Source organism: Aquarana catesbeiana, linkage group LG09 (genome assembly GCF_042186555.1).
Source record: "Aquarana catesbeiana isolate 2022-GZ linkage group LG09, ASM4218655v1, whole genome shotgun sequence".
Classification (NCBI taxonomy): domain Eukaryota; kingdom Metazoa; phylum Chordata; class Amphibia; order Anura; family Ranidae; genus Aquarana; species Aquarana catesbeiana.
The window spans coordinates 268549489-268567784 of record NC_133332.1 but is presented as its reverse complement, the minus strand read 5'-3'; the positions used below and the strand labels follow the sequence as shown (position 1 = coordinate 268567784).

The following is an 18296-nucleotide window of genomic DNA, read 5'->3' as shown; positions in this document are numbered from 1 at the left end:
GAATTTATAGAAAAATAAATCCTCATGCTCACCTCTATGCTGCAGCAGTGGTGTGATGCTGTAGCGGTCCCGTATCAGTTCTAAAACTGAAAACTAAGAAATCACATGATCATTGATCGCTCAGTTCTCGGTCTGCTCAGAGCGGAGAGCAGTGACTACCAGTCACCCCTCTCCACTCTGCCCCTCTGGTGCTCACTGGAGCACCAGCAGGGAGGAGGATAGGCACAACTGGCTTCAGCTCTCAGCCATGCATTGAAAGCCAGAGCCAGTTGTCAATTAGACAGCTGGGTAGATACCAAAAATATAGATATATATATATGATGGGATCCTTCAAGAGTTTGGAGCAGCTTTGTAATGTCAGCTGTCAGCGGGCTATAGCCCACTGTCAGCTGACTCTGGGTCCCAGGAGTGCAAATGAAGCACACCTGTGTCCCACAAGAGAACTATGGCCAAAAAAGCTTTGGCCATGCTTCTCTTTTTAATACACCCCAATGAAAACTGTTGACTGTTCCAAAATATTTTTTTTAAAAGCCTACAGATGATATACTCGATTAATAACCCAAGAAAAAAATTGACTTTCAATTATTTATTCAACAAAAATACTTGTATAAACCAATGTTTTTTAGTTGCAAGGTGTTTGTTGATGTCTTTACATGAACCACCCCCTTCAAAATCTCCCTACAAATCTTAACTAGAAACAAATCAGGGCTTTGACTAGGGCAGTCCATAACCCTCTATTTCTATTTGAACCGTTCCTTGGCTGGATTAGCTAGTGCGCTACTGAATCCTTAAAGTGTTACTAAACCCACAACAGTAAAATCAGTCTGTAAATGCAGCAAAGCATGCTGGTTATACCCACTGTGGAACCTAAGAGGTTAATCCTTTGCATTGTGTACAAAGGCTGTGTGATCCTGTCTCTGATCCTCCTCTTCTTCCACTGACTCCAGTCCATCTTCTGATAGAACAGAGCATTAGGGGACAAGCTGCACATGCTCAGTTTGGTGTGTATTGCTAGAGAGTGGTTTGTTTTTTTTCTTGGGAGAGTGCATGTGATAAGCACAGGGCCAATCAGTACTGTCCAGACAATGGGCCAGGGGTCCTGCAGCCTTATAGGACAATCAGGGGAAAATGAAAACTACTCCTACAAGCTTTAACCAGACACTGATACAAGTCACACAACTGCTCTAACTGCTGATGAAAAATGGTATTTAGCAGTTTATATTTACTAAAACTATTGCATTTCCATGCTCTATGTACTGTGGCAGACCAGATATACTGAATGCAGGCGCCTGGGTTTAGTAACACTTAGTTTTACAATTGTTTTCCTAAAATGCTGTTTTCGGTTTGTGGCAAACATGTTTACCTATACTGTAATCAAGAATCTCTATAGCTGATTGATCAGTCTTCAGCACATTGTTCCAGAAGCCCTGGTATTTGCCTATATGTTCAATGGAAACCTTTAATCTTGACCTAATGATCTTTTTGGACAGCAAGGAAGTTTTCCTAACACACTCTTGGATTGAATTTGCTGGACCAACCAATCCTAGACAAATTAAAGTGGAATGATTAATTTCAAATCATTTGCTGATCTTTTTAACTTCTTCACCTCTTTGGAAGTACTACAGTATGTATGTCAAGAAACTAAAGGGTTTAAAACAAAATCATGGCTCTAGTAGCAGCCTTGTTATTGTTTTGTTTAGCCAGCTCCTGGCTGTCATGTAAAAGTAATTGTGGCCCCTTTATAGTCAGCCAATCACTTTTACAGTGTAGGAGGTGTGGCTCAACCCAATAACCATCCATGGGGAACATTCATTCCCCGTCTCCTCTGCTGTTTATGAGGCCAGAAGTGATTCCAGTTACAGAGCTGTCATTCTCTGAATGCTGAAGCTGGAGAAGCATCTAATCAAGCACAATTGGTGCTTGATTAGCTGCATTGGAGGGCAGGGGAGACATTGGAGGTCTAATAGACACCCAATGTCGTCATAAAGAGTAATGCCGCGTACACACGAGCGGACTTTCCGGCATACTTGGTCCAGCGGACCAGAGTCCGCCAAACAATCCGATCGTGTGTGCTTGTCCGATGGACAGGGTATTGCATCTCACGCTCGCTGCAATAGAAAAACAAATGTTCCTATTGCGGCAAGCGCGGGGCATCCCAGGCCCTTAGGTCTGGTATGGATTTTTCCCTAGGTAAATGGGTAGCGGTACCATGTACCCCATACTCATTCACATAGGGTGGGGGGCCGGGATCTGGGGGCCCTCTTATTATAGGGGGCTCCCGGATTCCGATAAGCCCCCTGCCCGCAGACCCCGACAACCAACGGCCAGAGTTGTCGGGAAGAGACCCTTGTCCTCATCAACATGGGGACAAGGTGCTTTGGGGTGGGGGGGCCCCGCAGGGCGCTCGCTCGTCCCCACCCCCTTTCCTGACCGGCCGGGCTGCATGCTCGGATCGGAGTCTGGTATGGATTTTAGGGGGGACCTCACGCCATTTTTTCGGCGTAGGGGGTTTCGCGATGGGGCTCGCAAGGTGTCAATCTCGCCGATAAAAGCGGCGAGATTCACTTCCTTTTCTAGTCCCGTCGTACCCGAGTCACGTTCAAAATGAACGGACTTAGCCGTGTGTGGGCAAGTCTGTTCATTCTGAAAGTCTGCCGTAACTCCGGCGAAAGTCCGTCGGAAAGACGAGCGGACCTAGCCTGCCGGAAAGTCCGGTCGTGTGTAGGCAAGTCCGTCCGTTCAGGTAGTCCGCCGGAAAGTCCGTCGGAAAGACCGTCGGAAAGACCGTCGAACCAAGTCTGCTGGAAAGTCCGATCTTGTGTACAAGGCATAACTGTTATATGCCAAATGCTATCACATAGAGGGCTTGTTAGCCCCTTGTGATTGCAAAAAAGCGAAATGACATTTAAAAAAAAAAATACAATACAATAAAATACAATTATTCAAAAAAAAAGTAACCCGTCACCCTAAACACACCAGCAAATGCAAATGCATGCACAGCGTGTGTACATTTGTAGACTGTGATTGCACCACATATCGCGAGTGAGAGAAATAATTCTAGGGCCATAATTCATGGTAAACTTTGAACTGTAAAGGCTTTTAAAGTGTTTTAAAGACTATTGAAAATTTTCAGGACCATAGTTTTTCGTGATATCACGGGTGCATACAATTTTAAGACTTGACATGTCTAGTATCTTTTTATTAAACACAACCCATTGTTTTGTATTTTACCTAAAACTGGATATTTTACTGTAATTGCTCGCACTAAAAATTATTTTAGTGTATTTTTTTTCTGAATTATTTCATAAACCGTTGCGCAAATATTGCAAGAGATACCCCACCCCACAGCTTATGTAAACAAAACATTGACCTAATGCGGCATTGACAGTATTGACCTAATACACGCCATGGCAATATTAGCTCAATGTCATTGATCTAATATGGCCATGCAACCATATTATAATGATTCTAAGAGAACCCCTGCCGTTTTGTTTATTTGCAGCTTCGGGTGAGGAATCTACCCCCCTTGTAGCTCACCATCCCTACTGGTGACCATTGTCACCAAAACAGAAAGTAACAGGAGATCCAAAATTTGTTCCCAGAGCAAGAGGTGAGGGTAAATCTTTTAATGCATATGCTTGTTCCCTAGAAAAATCAGGATTTTCTTGCTAGTTCACTTAAGAGTGGGTATGTTTTGGCACTTTGCTCTTGCAGAGAAATAAAAGCTCAAATGCCTGTAAAACAGCTTTCCTGACTCACCATGGCAGCACACACGCCGGTTTGCGACTCCGCCCCCACAACCTGACAGGATAGGTTAACTATAAAAGTTGAAGAAGAAGCACCCCACCTCATTCTCTTTTTTTAATCCTCACCTGACAAGATGGAGGACAGATTCAGCACCCTTACCGCATTCGCCCCACCAGGTTAAGCCTCTCCTGGCTGGAAGTCTCTCCTGTACAGCCTCTAGAGGAGCCTCTATGGAGAGAACCCAAATCTGGTGGTCCCTGGGGCACATTCTGGCATATTACAAGCTTTAAAGAAGCTTAAAGTTACTGCAGTGACCTCCTACCTTTCTTCTATTCCAAGGTATTGCTTTTTACTTTGTTTTTTTCCTCTCTTTTTTGTTTACAAGGGCTTGGCTGAGCTCTGTAGTTCCACAGCTCGGCGTTCGTTCCATTATGGCTATTGCATCCTTCTCTGGGCTCTACACAGGGCTGGAGGAAGTGAGGTAGAGCAGCAGGTCATTCTGCCCTTTTCCAATATGGCGCGGGTGCCGTTGCCTTGCCGAGAAAGTTCCCCCGGCGGATAAGGACCCCCCTGTACTGCGCATTTGCTGCGCTTGCGCAGTACGAATGACTACGGAGCCGCCGAAAGTCTCCAAAGCTGAACAGCTGATCGTTAGCTCTACACGGTGCCACCATCCAAGCCCCACCATCCAAGTGGACATAGAGTTAGAATAAAAACATGCCCAAAGCATGGCGAGGGGCCCTGTTACAGGCGCTGTGTACAGCTGACTCACAGGTGTTCAGCTTTGGCTATTTTCAGCAGCTCGTACTGCGCAAGCACTGCGCCTGCTCAGTACAGTCCTTATCCGCTGGGGAGGGGAACTTTCTCGGCAGAACACCGGCGGAGCGTTTCTGCACATGTGCGGGGATGTCATTTTCATTTTATAGGCCCACAGCTTGTTTGAATTTTACTGATGGCTGCAGACTGCTCAGAAGGATAGTTTCTTTTGTTTATTTCTGCCCTCAGTCTCTGGTAGGCTGCTTTCTTGTTTTTGCCTGGTTATTTGCAACTCTGTGGGGTTGATTTACTAAAGGCCAACAGACTGTGCACCTTGGAAAGTGCAATTGCACTCTGCAAGTGCAGTTGCTCCATAGCTTAGTAAATGAGGTAAAGTTTCACTTTGCAAAGAATACCCAATCACATGCAAGGAAAATAAAAAAAAACAGCATTTTTGCTTGCACATGATTGGTTGATGAAAGTCAGCAGAGCTTCTGCTCATTTACTAAACTCTGGAGCAACTGTTCTTGCCATGTGCAACTGCACTTTCCAAAGTGCACAGTCTTTTTGCCTTTAGTAAATCAACCCCTGTATGTTTTTCTTGCATTGCATTTGCTATACTGTTGTTTCTCCTCAGGTATTACCATTTCTGTGCACTATTTTCATGGAGGTCATTTCCCAAGCAGACCACCCTCAACATATAAGTTAAGAGGTGCTCAGCATGTTTGGTAAGTATGGAAGAGGAAAAAGAGTGCGTGATCTCTCTAATGCTGCGATTTATGGCAGCCCTGCCAGGTCAAGTTCGTCAATCTCCAGGCATCAAGGTTGTTCAAGCCATACCTCAAGCCATAGGACTTCTGGGAGAAGTCACTCAAAATCTTCATCTCGCCATCGCCACTCTGGTCACGGCCATTCTCGCCACAGCTGTTCACGGCGTAGCCGCTCACGCAGGTCTCCTTCTCCCTGAAAAGAGCTATCACACCCGCCCTGCAGCAAACGCTTGCTGGGTGTGCAGAGCTCCAGCTTTGCCAGACAAGTTTAGCATGCTTTAATGAAGCAACCAGGGAGAAAGAGTCGGACGTAAGAGAGGTATCTATCCTCATCAGAGTCTGTGCAGGAATCTATCCTGGAATCATCAGCTCCTGAACCAGACAAGGCAGGCCCAGGCACATCTACTGAAACTCATAATACTCCCACTGAATCGGATGCAGCCTCTAACAATGATGAATCAGAGATGCCCACAGGATTTGATTTCACCTTAGTGGAACCCTTTATAAGGTCAATTAAGTAGGCCATAGCATGGGAAGAAGCGGAAGTGGGTCCTCTTAAAATATGGGAAAGATCAGATAAGAGATCTAACTTAAATAATAGGTTAGCCAAGCTAAATCCACTGGAGGAGCTGAAGGTGAATTTGCCAATTCATCCACCGGTGGTAGACGACTCCCTAATACGACTCGCAAGACATGTAACCCTCCCAATAGAGGCTGCATTCGGAAAAGCGATCTCTGGATGGTCTGCCAATATAGGAGGGAACTGACCAAGAGAAAATAATTGGTCCTCTTCAAGAACTGAAACTAGCAGGCAATTTTGTAGTGGAGACGTTAGTAGATGTCATTCGTTCTTCTGCGAGGGCTATGCTGGCTTCAGTCATGGCCAAAAGAGCTCTTTGGCTAAAGCCATGGGTGGCGGATACAGCATCAAGGGCCAATTGGTGCAAGATTCTTTATGATGGAGTTAATCTTTTTTGTTCAAAACTGGACTTAGCGATTTCCAAAGTGACAGAAGGCCTAAACCTCAGAAGGGTCCTGCTTTTAAACGCAACCTTCCGGAAAGGTATAGGGAAGAGAGATCATATAGGCAAGGAAGAGAGTTCAAGAGAACCTGGAAGATTCCAAAATCCTCTTTTTGAGGCTTCAAAAACCCAACCCCAGGGGATGACCAGAAGTCTTTTTGAGGGTACGCCCGTCCTACCTTGGAAGTGGGAGCAAGGCTCAGAAAATTCAAACAGGTCTGGACGGATCACATAAAGGATGCTTGGACACTGTCCACAACATAGGCACAAATGGAGGTAGTTAGACGGGGTGCCCGAGGGCCATTTCCAGCCAACCAGAATTCATTCTTCGCCAGTCAAGAAGAAGCTACTTCTCAAGTATGTAGTGGATCTGGAAAGCAGGGGGCAATTCTGGAAGTTCCAACCTCTCAAAGAGGAAGGGGGTACTACTCTCCTCTATTCTTAATAAAGAAGAAAACAGGAAATTTACGCCCTGTGATGGACTTAAAAGGGATCAACAAAGGAATTCAGATTGAAGCCTTCAAAATGGAGAGCCTCCAGTCAATCCTATTAGCCATAAACTTAGGAGACTTGATGCTGTCAGTAGATTGGACGCCTATCTACATGTGCCTATGCACCACGCATTTCAAAAATATCTGCAATTTTTTTTTTTTTCAGTCAATCATCAACATTTTCAATTCCAGTGCCTTCCATTCGGCATCTCCTCTGCTCCCAGAACTTTTACAAAAACTCTTCTTACAGTGATTGCATTTGTGAAGGAGAAAGGCCTGAGACTTCATCACTATTTGGATAACATTTTACTTCTAGTAGACAGTCAAGATACGCTGATTCATCACTGGGAGATACTGGTCAACTCACTTCAGAGTTTCGGGTGGCTGATCAACTGGGAAAAAAGAAATCTTCAACCTACACAGTACATGATCTTTCTAGGGCCAGAAATCAACACTCTGTCAAACAAAGTCAGTCTACCTCGAGAAAAGATAGATCCATTGATTCGGAAGTTAAAAAAGATTAATGACGACAACATTTCTTCCAGCAAGAGTCTGTCTGAGCACACTAGGCTCGACGTCGACCACTTTCCCGATGATCCAGTGGGCACAGTGGCACATGAGGGAGATGCAATCCTCAATCAATGGAATGGCACATCAGTGCTCCAGCCGATTTGCCATTCACCACAGAGTGAAACAGTCAGTTTGGTGGTGAATACAGACAACCTCAAAAGGCAAAGACCTATAGTTCACCCAGAACCAGGGGTAATCACATCAGACACCAGTCAAACAGAATGGGGAGCCCACTATCGGGACCAGGCAGTTCAGGGTCAATGGCAATTTCACACGGTGGGCATGGTTTTGAATGTTCTCAAACTCAGAGCAGTCTTTCAAGCCCTACTAGCGTTTGGCCCATCCGTGAGGGGGAAAAGTGTCCTAATATGGATGAACAACAAAGTGGCGGTACCATACATTCAGAGACATGGGGGGTACCAGCAGCAGAACCTTACTACAGGAGGTTCGCCCCATCCTGGAATGGGCCCAGTTATTCCTAACGGATCTACGGGCAGTGTATGTTCCAGCAGCACAGAACTTTCTAGCCGATCAGTTGAGCAGAGTTCCTGTCAAACAACGAATGGTCCCTGAACCATCAAGCATTCGATCTTTTGACTCAAACTTGGGGAACTCCAGGGATCTGGCTGCGACTCCTACAAACACCAACTGTCAGAGGTTCCTATCGAGGGTAGCATATCCATCTGCAGAGGCGTGGACTGCCTTGTCCATCCATGGAACTTTCGTTTGGGGTACATATTCCCACCAACACCTCTAATAGCGGTGATACCTTTCTGACCCAGGAGGCCTTGATTCACGACTCTACTGCAGCTCAGCGTGGGAGATCCACTACCTCTTCCACTGTCTCAGGATCTGCTTCACCAGGGTCAATTCCTCCATCTGGATCTGGGGAGACTCCATCTATTGGCAGGGATGTTGAGAGGAATCTGTTCCTAGCCTCTCTCTGATCACCACCTTATTAGTTTCACTCTTTCCCTTTCCTTCACCTCCTCTCCCTCCAACCACCTTAAAGTTACCCGCAGAAACCTACGTCATCTCAACCCTTCTCGTCTCTACCCTGCTATCGACAACCTCTACGACAAAATCTCACCCCTATCCTGCACCAACCTAGCCACTTCTGTCTACAACACTTTACTCCTAGCCTCACTGGACTCACTGGCCCCCCTCACTACACACAGAATCAAGCTCCGACCCCTTCAACCTTGGCAAATGGATGATACTAGAAGTCTGAAAAAATGTAGTCGTGCTCTTGAGCGCCTGTGGCGTAACACCAAGTCTCAGAGAGATTTCAACCAATATAAATCTGCCCTCCGAAAATACAATTCCAGCCTCCTCTGTGCCAAGCAGACCTATTTTACCAATCTCATTAGCAACTTATCATCCCGTCCCCATCAACTCTTCTCCACCTTCAACTCTCTACTTCGTCCTCCACCGCCTCCACCCGCCAACTCACTTACTGCCCAGGAGATCGCCAATCACTTCAAACAGAAGATTGATACAATTAGCATGGAGATCTCTACTGTTCCGATACCCTCCAGGCTTTACACTTCATGCCCACAGGCACAATCATTACTTCCCTCTTTCAACCCCACCACTACAGACGAAGTTGCTAAACTACTTGCTAATGTCCACCTTACCACCTGCCCTCTGGATCCTGTTCCCTCACAAATGCTACGTTCACCCTCTGGCCCTATGCTACACTCTCTAACCCACATCTTCAATCTCTCCCTCTCTTCTGGCATCTTCCCCAACTCTCTAAAACATGCACTTGTCAGACCAATACTTAAAAAGCCCTCAATGGACCCATCCAATCTTAACAACCTATGCCCCAACTCCTTGCTCCCCTGCTTATCCAAACTCCTCGAACGTCTGGTCTACAACCGACTAAGCGTCCACCTCGCTGATAATAACCTTCTTGATCCCCTTCAGTCTGGATTTCGTCCTCAACACTCCACAGAAACTGCTGTCCTAAAACTAACAAACGCTCTACTAACGGCCAAAACCAATCGACACTATTCTGTACTCCTACTTCTGGACCTCTCTGCTGCCTTTAATACGGTTGACCACCCCCTCAAAAAACTACATGCCTTTGGTCTCCGTGACTGTAAACTTCGCTGGTTCTTTTCCTACTTATCCAACCGCACCCTTAGCGTTTCTTACAAATCTTCTTCCTCCTCTCCTCTTCCTTTCTCTGTTGGGGTTCCCCAGGGTTCTGTTCTTGTACCTCTCCTATTTTCAATCTACACCGCCTCCCTGGGTCAACTGATAGCCTCCCATGGCTTCCAATACCACCTCTACGCTGACAATACCCAAATCTATTTCTCTATCCCTCAGCCCACTCCCTCTGTCTCCACACATATCACTAATTTACTATCAGATATATCAGTCTGGATGTCACACCACTTCCTCAAACTCAATCTATCCAAAACCGAACTTATAATTTTTCCTCCCCCATATGCCCCTTCCCATGATCTCTCTGTCAAAATCGATGGCACAACTATAAGCCCATCCCCACATGCCAAGGTTCTAGGTGTAGTCCTAGACTCTGAACTCTCCTTTAAGCAACACATCCAATCACTGTCCAAATCCTGCGGCCTCAACCTCCGCAACATCTCCAAAATACGCCCCTTTTTAACCAATGACACAGCAAAGCTCTTAATTCACTCACTGGTCATCTCTCACCTCGACTACTGCAACTCCCTTCTCATTGGCTTACCTCTACATAGTCTATCACTTCTTCAATCCATCATGAATGCCGCTGCCAGACTCATCCCCCTTACCAATTGCTCTGTGTCTGCCACTCCTCTCTGTCAATCCCTCCACTGGCTCCCGCTTGGCCAAAGAATTAAATTCAAAATTCTAACAAGTACGTACAAAGCCATCCACAATTTTGCCCCCAGCTACATCACTAGCTTAGTCTCTAAATACCAACCTACTCATTCTCTTCGTTCCTCTCAAGACCTCCTGCTCTCTAGCTCCCTCATCACTTCCTCCCCTGCTTGCCTTCAGGACTTTTCCAAAGCCTCTCCAATCCTATGGAATGCCCTACCCCAATCTGTCTGCTTATCTCCTACTTTATTAGCATTTAGACGATCCCTGATAACCCTTCTCTTCAGAGAAGCCTACCCTACCCACACCTAACAACTGTATTTTCATTTTTTCCATCAGCTTATCCCCCACAGTTATTACCTTTTGTTTCCACTTAACCCTCCCTTCTAGATTGTAAGCTCTAACGAGCAGGGCCCTCTGATCCCTCCTGTATTGATTTGTATTTTAAGTGTATTGTCTGACCTCATGTTGTAAAGCGCTGCGCAAACTGTTGGCGCTATATAAATCCTGTATAACAATAATAATAATAGAACAAGGCTGTTCCCAGGAAGTTGTTTCAACGCTAATCCAAGCAAGGAAGTGTTCAACCATCGTTACTTACGGTAGGATATGGGAGAGATTTACGATCATGGCCCAGCAGAATGGATGGGATCCTCTACATCCACAAGATTCACAAATTTTGGAGTTTCTTCAAACAGGTTTATCTAAGGGACTCAGTTCAAGTACCATAAAAGTTCAGATTTCAGCATTATCCATAAAAACAGGGTTTAGATGGGCCTCGCACCCTCTCCTAATCCAGTTTATAAAAGCTTGTGTTAAGATCAGGCCTCCAAGAAGACCGACATTTCCATCATGGGATTTATCAGTAGTCCTGAATACTCTTGTCAGGTTCACCCTTTCACCCAGCTGATTCGATTACATTATGGAATTTAACACTGAAATTAACATTTCTTATAACCATCAAGTCAGCAAAAAAAGTTTTGGAAATACAGGCTTTAATGATTTCAGAACCTTATTTGATCTTTTTCCCAGACAGTGTGGTTCTGAAACCCTCAGACCGCTTTACTCCAAAGGTGTCATCATCTTTCCACTACAATCAGGAAATCAACCTTCCTTCATTTACTGATAATCAAGGGCAACCACATGCCTTGGACATTATGACCACTATTAGGAACTACCTGACAGCTACTGTTTCTTTCAGGAAGACCGAAAATCTATTTGTGATTCCTCATGGAGGAAGAAGAGGCCAAATGGCTTCATCTCGAACCATCTTGGTTGGTCAAGGTCATCAAGAAAGTCTATGACATTCAGAATCTGCCGATACCTGGAGACATTAGGGCTCATTCAACAAAGGCAGTGGCAACTTCCTGGGTAACATATTGCAGGGTGTCACCAGAGACAATCTGCAGGGCTGCAACCTGGTCCTCCAGGCATACATTCATGTCCCACTACAGGGTAGATTCGGCTCAGTTATCAACAGTAGAGTTATTCGGGCCAATTCTACTGCCATATGATGAATAAATTCTGTTACTTTACTTGCACCCTCCCGACTGGCGAGTTATTTCCCAGTGTGTGTGTGCTGCCATGATGCGTCAGGAAAACGGAAAATTGTATACTCACCTTTCCATAATTTTCTATTCCTGACGCATCTCCATGGCAGCACACAGAATCCCACCCTTCATTAGGTGATAGTTACAGAGAATGAGGTGGGGTGCCTCTCCTTCAACTTTTATAGGTAACCTATCCTGTCAGGTTGTGGGGGCGGAGTCACAACCCAGTGTGTGCTGCCATGGAGATAGGTGAGGAAAGGAAAATTACGGAAAGGTGAGTATACAATATTCCGTTTTTGAGCTACAGTGTGCACGAACCCTCAGATGAAACTGGATTGCTGTTTGTGTCCACGCAAATAGGAAATCTCCCCAAATATTGTATATTTGATTCTGAAATGCTCAAACCGATCAAAAGCAATGTTCACAGGAACATTAAGCAGGCTATCCAATAAGGGATGAGACCTGTCTCATTTTTGGGGACGACCCCTCCAATGTCACCCTCTCAGAATCAAGTTCAAAATGGCAGACTGTATTCCAACACATGAGAGTGAACATAAAATGCATCACTAAAAGGAGATGCTTATACAAAACCTTTACCAATGCTGGCAAGGATTCCTCTTCTACCTGTCGTAGCTGCACTACCCACGTTAGTCAAGCATGAAGCAGCAGTGGAACCACCACTAGCAGGGTAATCTATCTAACAGAGGCAGTGTAAACTTCACGCACCAGTGGGCCAGCCTGATGCCAGGTAGTACTCTCAGGTAAGGATTGTTTATGAAGATAAAAGAGTTGTTGGATCCAGACGCCTGTATAGCCAGCCGATATTGGATACCAACAACCCTAGGAGGGCAGAAAGACTTCATGGACTACTGAATGTCCAAAATGGACCAGTGGCGAGAGCTTTCAGAACATGTACTAGAGATGCTGGTCTGCCCTGCTGCAAGTGCCTTAACAAAAAAGAGTGGTCAGAGCAGTTAGAGGGACCTGTCTATAAGCAATGGTAAGCATGCAAACTTTATCAAAATGAACCCTGTTTGAATCTCAGATGCCTTCCACACCCACAGGCATCTTCCACTGAATTGTATGCAAGCCACAAAGGTTCTGCTAGGTGCTGATGTTGCTGTCCCTGTTACTGTTTCATCTGTTTTCCTCTCATTATAGTATATTTGTAATAATTCTTATTTCTAAATTAATGGGGCAGCCCCAATCCCAGCTCCAACCTAGGTAATTCCTTTCCTGTCAATTCCTGGCATATCCTCCTTTCAATCCACCACCCTCTTCTGTTGCCCCTGCCCCCAAAGAACAAAATCAATCAGTAAATCTATAGATAAAGAAATGCATTAAAATCATATGAAACAAAAAGGTAAATTTGAAACTTCAAAATGTAAAATGTTCAAAATATTATTTCCTTTTTGGAAGACATCTTCAAGGGCCTTCAGCCTGACCTTGCTGACATCCAAATGTGGTACCACAGCCAGGCTAATTTGCTACCAAGGCAACTACTTGTGCTTTGCAGTGCCATTCCATTAAATAGGGTGCTACTTTTAAACCAGCTATTCCAGAGGACTGAGGTAACAATTTTTGGTTACCAAGGCATCCTACTGTGAAGCCCAAATTCTGGTTTTAGCTTGCTATCCTTCTTACAACTACTAAGAAAGCAAGTTTTTTTGCCCATTGACAAAGTTGCAATAAGGAATTTAGGGGAGCAAACCATATACAGCAAAGTGTTGCCACTTTGTCACTGTTGGAAGTCCCAGAAATGACCCTGAGTGATTCTGTAACAGTGTGCATTAAGGGACCCCACAAAGCTATAAATTGAAGGATTTGTGTATTTCAAATGTTTCCCTCAAAGCTGCAGAAAAATATCCCCTCCTCACTGCTGTACACATTTTACCCCCATTTTTTTAAAATAGCACCATGTTTCATAGATATACTGTGTGGTGGGCTTCCCATACCATTTTGTTGTATTTGGCTTTTGTAGTTGCCCTCCAGAGGCCTAAAAAAATACTAGAACTTTTTTTCCCATTAACTTCAATATTTTCTGAATCCCTAACATTTTGACTTGTTTGGCCATATTGCCCACAAATAGAACAAAGGCATGTAAGAGTGGAACCTAAGCAGGGACCTTACATAGTTACATCGTAACCTTCTAAACCTCTTGTATTTTATTGTATTGTAACTGCACTGTCTCCCCTTTAGATTGTTCTTACTGTTGGCGCTATATAAATACTGTATAGTTATTTATAATTCAAGCAAATCTAGTCCTCACAATCACTTGTATTGCAGAAAAAGAGGGAGCATGTCATGTTTACCCCCACACCCCTGCCCATCCAAAGATACCATGCAGCCAGAGGGGGATCTTACACATGTCATTTTAAATATAAAAAGGCTTGTAGAGTCTGACAGGTGGCATTGTCTGTCAAACTTGGCCATTAAAGTAAAATGTTTGGCTTGTGGGTGCCGTGCAGTATTTCAATACAACATCAAGCTCTGGCAACAAACAGGCATTTGGGGGGCAGGCAGATTGCCTCCTGAACGCCTGGAAGTAACAGCTCTACCGCCTCTCTGAAAGGCGTCCCGCAATAGATTGTTTTGTAAGTGGGGTGGTACAGACTGATGCCCATCTAAATGAGGCCTTAGAGTGCACTTCAGGGAGTGATCAAACTCCAGGGCTTGTTGACTGCACAGTCACACACAGAGTTTCGCTGTTTTCACACATTGCACAACAGCTATAACCATACAGTACAGCTTAAAGTGGACCTAAAGGCAAAAAGGGTGTTTTAACTTAATGCATTCTCTGATATAAGGTAATAAACCTTTCAATAGCAGCTCCCCCTCACCCCCCCTTAAACACTTACCTGAGTACATTCCCAATCCAGTGCTGTCCTGTGTGCAGCAGCTATTCTCCCCTCTCTCACAGCAATTGGCTCCTGCTGCAGTCAGTCAATTCCTGTGAAAAGAGAGCAGGGGACAGGGCCTAGATGCGCTGTGTTCTGTCTATAGATGCACACAGCCTGGCTCAGGAGCGAGCCCACACTTCTGCTACCATAGCAAGCGCTTGCTATGGGGCAGGTACAGAAGAGGAGGAGGGAAGAGCTTCAGTGGGGGACCCCAGAGGAGGAGGTTCAGGGACGCTCTGTGCAATACCACTGTACAGAGCAGGTAGATATAACATGTTAATTATTTTATTTTAAAAACTTTAACTTTAAACTATGGAATTCAAACAAGTATTAATTCCTGAACAAATATTTACTGGGATTAAAATGAGTATTGTAAATAAGCATGTTTTATCTCATTAAAAAAAAAAGGTTAATAGCCATTGTATCAGCTCCCATGTAACAACAATTGAGCAAAATACCAAGTAATGAGTGAGAGGGCCTGACCACTCACCCAGGCTGGCTGTCTACACTGGGGCTGCATGCCTCCGTAATCCCGAGTATCTCACTCTCAACAGGCTTTTTTTGCCTTCTTTGCTTCTTTTTACTCTTCTTTCCTTGACTGTTGCCTGAAACTAAGAAATAAAGTGGCACGTGAAGACCAATCCTGTTGGGGAAATAATCACAAGACAGAACCAACATGGAAGTCACGAACAAGCATTTGGTATGTTACATCAATAGGCTTTTAAAGATGGTCATATAGATTTATATTGACAAATCCATTCAATTTATGATAAATCTAATGGTGACCATACACACTTGGACTTTATTACATATTCAACCAATAGATAGAAATTAATAAATAAAAAGTAATTTAAACCAAGATCAAACTTGATTGGCCAGAGTTATAGTGCATTGATCGGCAGCACTGAGATGCTTTGTTCATGAATTCAATCATATTCTGATTGAGCAGATTATAAGATTGCATTGTGACAATAAAGATGTGACCGATAACTTTACGACTGTATCTTCCAGCTATTGATTGAAATCCCCTTTCTGCGTGTTATATCAATCAAATAGTTTGTCAACTATGGATCATTTGGAAAAGCAAATTGATCATTAAGGAACTTGGCCCCTGGAAAGAAAATGAAAAGTCAGCAGCTAGAAATACTGTAGCTGCTGACTTTTAATAAACATGCACTTACCTGTCCAGGGATCCAGCGTTGTTCTCACCCGGGCCAGTTCTTATGCCCCGTACACACAATCCGAAAATCGGACGACAGATCATCCGACTTTTTTCGCTTACTAGTCTCAAGTAGAAACTGAATAGGTTACTAAAGTCACGAAAATTCTCATACGACAGAAAAAAAAAAACGGAAGTGATGTCATGTGTTGTAGTGTATTTGTATTGTATTTTCGGACGACAACTGTACTGACTAAACGAAAAATCGTACGAGGAAAATTTTCGTGCTTGTCCAATCTAATAATATTGGATAAACTGTCGTGAACGGCTCTCGAAAGCTCTGTACTAACGATCCGATTATCGTACGATCGCGATGAAAGCAGTATTTTTCGTCCGATTTTCTGATTGTTTGTACGGCCATTTGGGTTCCTGGAGGATCAAATACTAGAACCAAAGTCGAAGATCTCATCCAACATACTAGAAAACATCTTTTATTGCTGTGAAGGAATCACTTGAGTCAAAATGTGCCAGCTTACAAAATATAAGAAAATACGATCTCCCTTCATATGGCAACCATAAGCATTTCCAGCTCAAAATACAAGTGATTAAAAAAAAAAAAGTAATCGTCTCTTTATAGCACTGTGTGATCTATTTAAAAAAAACAGACAGCTATACTAAGGCAATATTCAAATTCATAAAATACTTTATGTAAAAAAATAAGAAAACAATAATCATGCATAAACCAAACTTTACCCATACATCTATGACTCACATAAATATTTGTCTGCATAGTTACTGCAACAAATGGTCAGCGCTAAAAATAGACATGCATACCAAATAAAAACAAAAATTATATATATTACATTTGCTGTATGCATTAATTATTCACTGTACAGATGTATTTAACTGATCCTACATTACATAGAGGGTCACTCACTGCATTACATGGATGCTTTTCCAGACTAGTAGTGTATAGAAGAGCAGAATTAACTCATCAGCTTCCAGGCTGCAAAGGGACAAGTAAACAGGGGTATTCTGCAACCCCCCTACAATATATAATATACCCCCAGCTATCATCAGGAAATCAGCTGCATGTCCCCCCTATGTCAGGTCTTGAAGTGCTCACCTTTCTTGGAGCTCATGATAGAGTTGGAAAGGCAGTGGGGAGCAGAGGAGACATAATGAGACAGGAGAGACTTGGGGGGTGGGGGAGACAGGCTAAGATGGGGGAAGAGACAGCTGCAGAAGGAGGAGAACACACCAAGATAGACAGAGACACACACACAGGAAGGGATGAGAAGCAAAGATCAGCAAAGGAGATGACAGCTGATAGCGAGGGACAAGCAGAAGCAGGGAGGAGTGACTCGGTTCTATGTCAGGAGACAACGTCACAGCTTAGGGAGGAAACATAAAAGACATGGCAGAGCCCTCCCAGAGACTGGACTGCACAAACACACAGACATAGCAATGAGGGCAGAACTTGATCAATACAGCATTATTTCTATACTTGATCAATGCAGCGTTATTTTGTTACTTGAGCATTACAGTATTATTTTTATACTTGACCAATACAGTATTATTTCCAAACTTAATTATCTATATACTTGAGTAATACAGCATTATTTCTATACTTGAGGAATAGAGTTTTATTTTTATACTTGATCAATACTGCATTCTTTTTTTATACTTGATCAATACAGCATTATTTATATACATGATTAATACAATATTATTTTTATACTTGATCAATACTGCGTTATTTATATATTTGATCAGGATATCATTATTTCTATACTTGAACAATACAGTATTATTTTTATACTGGATCAAAACAGCATTATTTCTATATTTGTTCAATACAGCATTATTTCTATACTTGATCAATACATCATTATTTTAATATTTGCATATAATTTATATACTTGATCAATACAGCATTATTTTTAATACTTGATCAATACAGCATTATTTCAGTACTTGAACTATATGCCATTATTCTATACTTGATCAATACAGCATTATTTCAGTACTTGATCAATATAGCATTATTTACTGGACATCCATGGACATCCTCCCAGAAACTTGCGTGTCCCCTGGGACGTGCATCCAGCGCAATCACAGCGTTCCTTTACCATGTGATCAGCTGATCACACGTAAACAGACCTATTAGTGCCCATCAATGCCTCCTATTAGTGCCCATCAATGCCTTCTATCAGTGCTCATCAATGCTTCATATCAGTGCTCATCATTGCAGCCTATTTATGCCCATTAGTGCCTCCTATCAGTGCCATTTATCAGTGCCCATCAATGCCCATCAATGCCTCCTATCAGTGCCATTAATCAGTGCCCATCAATGCCTCCTTTCAGTGCCTACCAATGCCTTCTATTAGTACTCATCAGTGCCATCTGCCTTCTCAGCATGGCTCTGAGCTAAGAACGTGTCTCTCATGGAACAGCACAGAGCCAGCATTGACAGTTCCATCTCCCCCTCCAGCCTCTCTC

General features: G+C 43.6%; 1 protein-coding gene across 4 annotated transcripts in view; it reads right to left on the bottom strand.

Annotated features, from left to right (window-relative positions):
* SRPK3 (SRSF protein kinase 3) overlaps window positions 1-17192 on the bottom strand; it is a 261895-nt gene extending 244703 nt beyond the window's left edge. The window contains exons 1-2 of one of the 4 annotated variants that reach the window (XM_073600335.1): window positions 16921-17192; window positions 15126-15246 (exon numbers count right to left, since the gene is read on the bottom strand). In XM_073600335.1, coding sequence (XP_073456436.1) covers window positions 15126-15246; window positions 16921-16936 — 137 coding nt within the window. In that variant the 5' untranslated portion in view covers window positions 16937-17192. The remainder of the gene's footprint in view (window positions 1-15125; window positions 15247-16920) is intronic. The other 3 variants (XM_073600334.1, XM_073600332.1, XM_073600336.1) reach the window with 3 other exon arrangements.
* Window positions 17193-18296: the final 1104 nt, after the last annotated feature.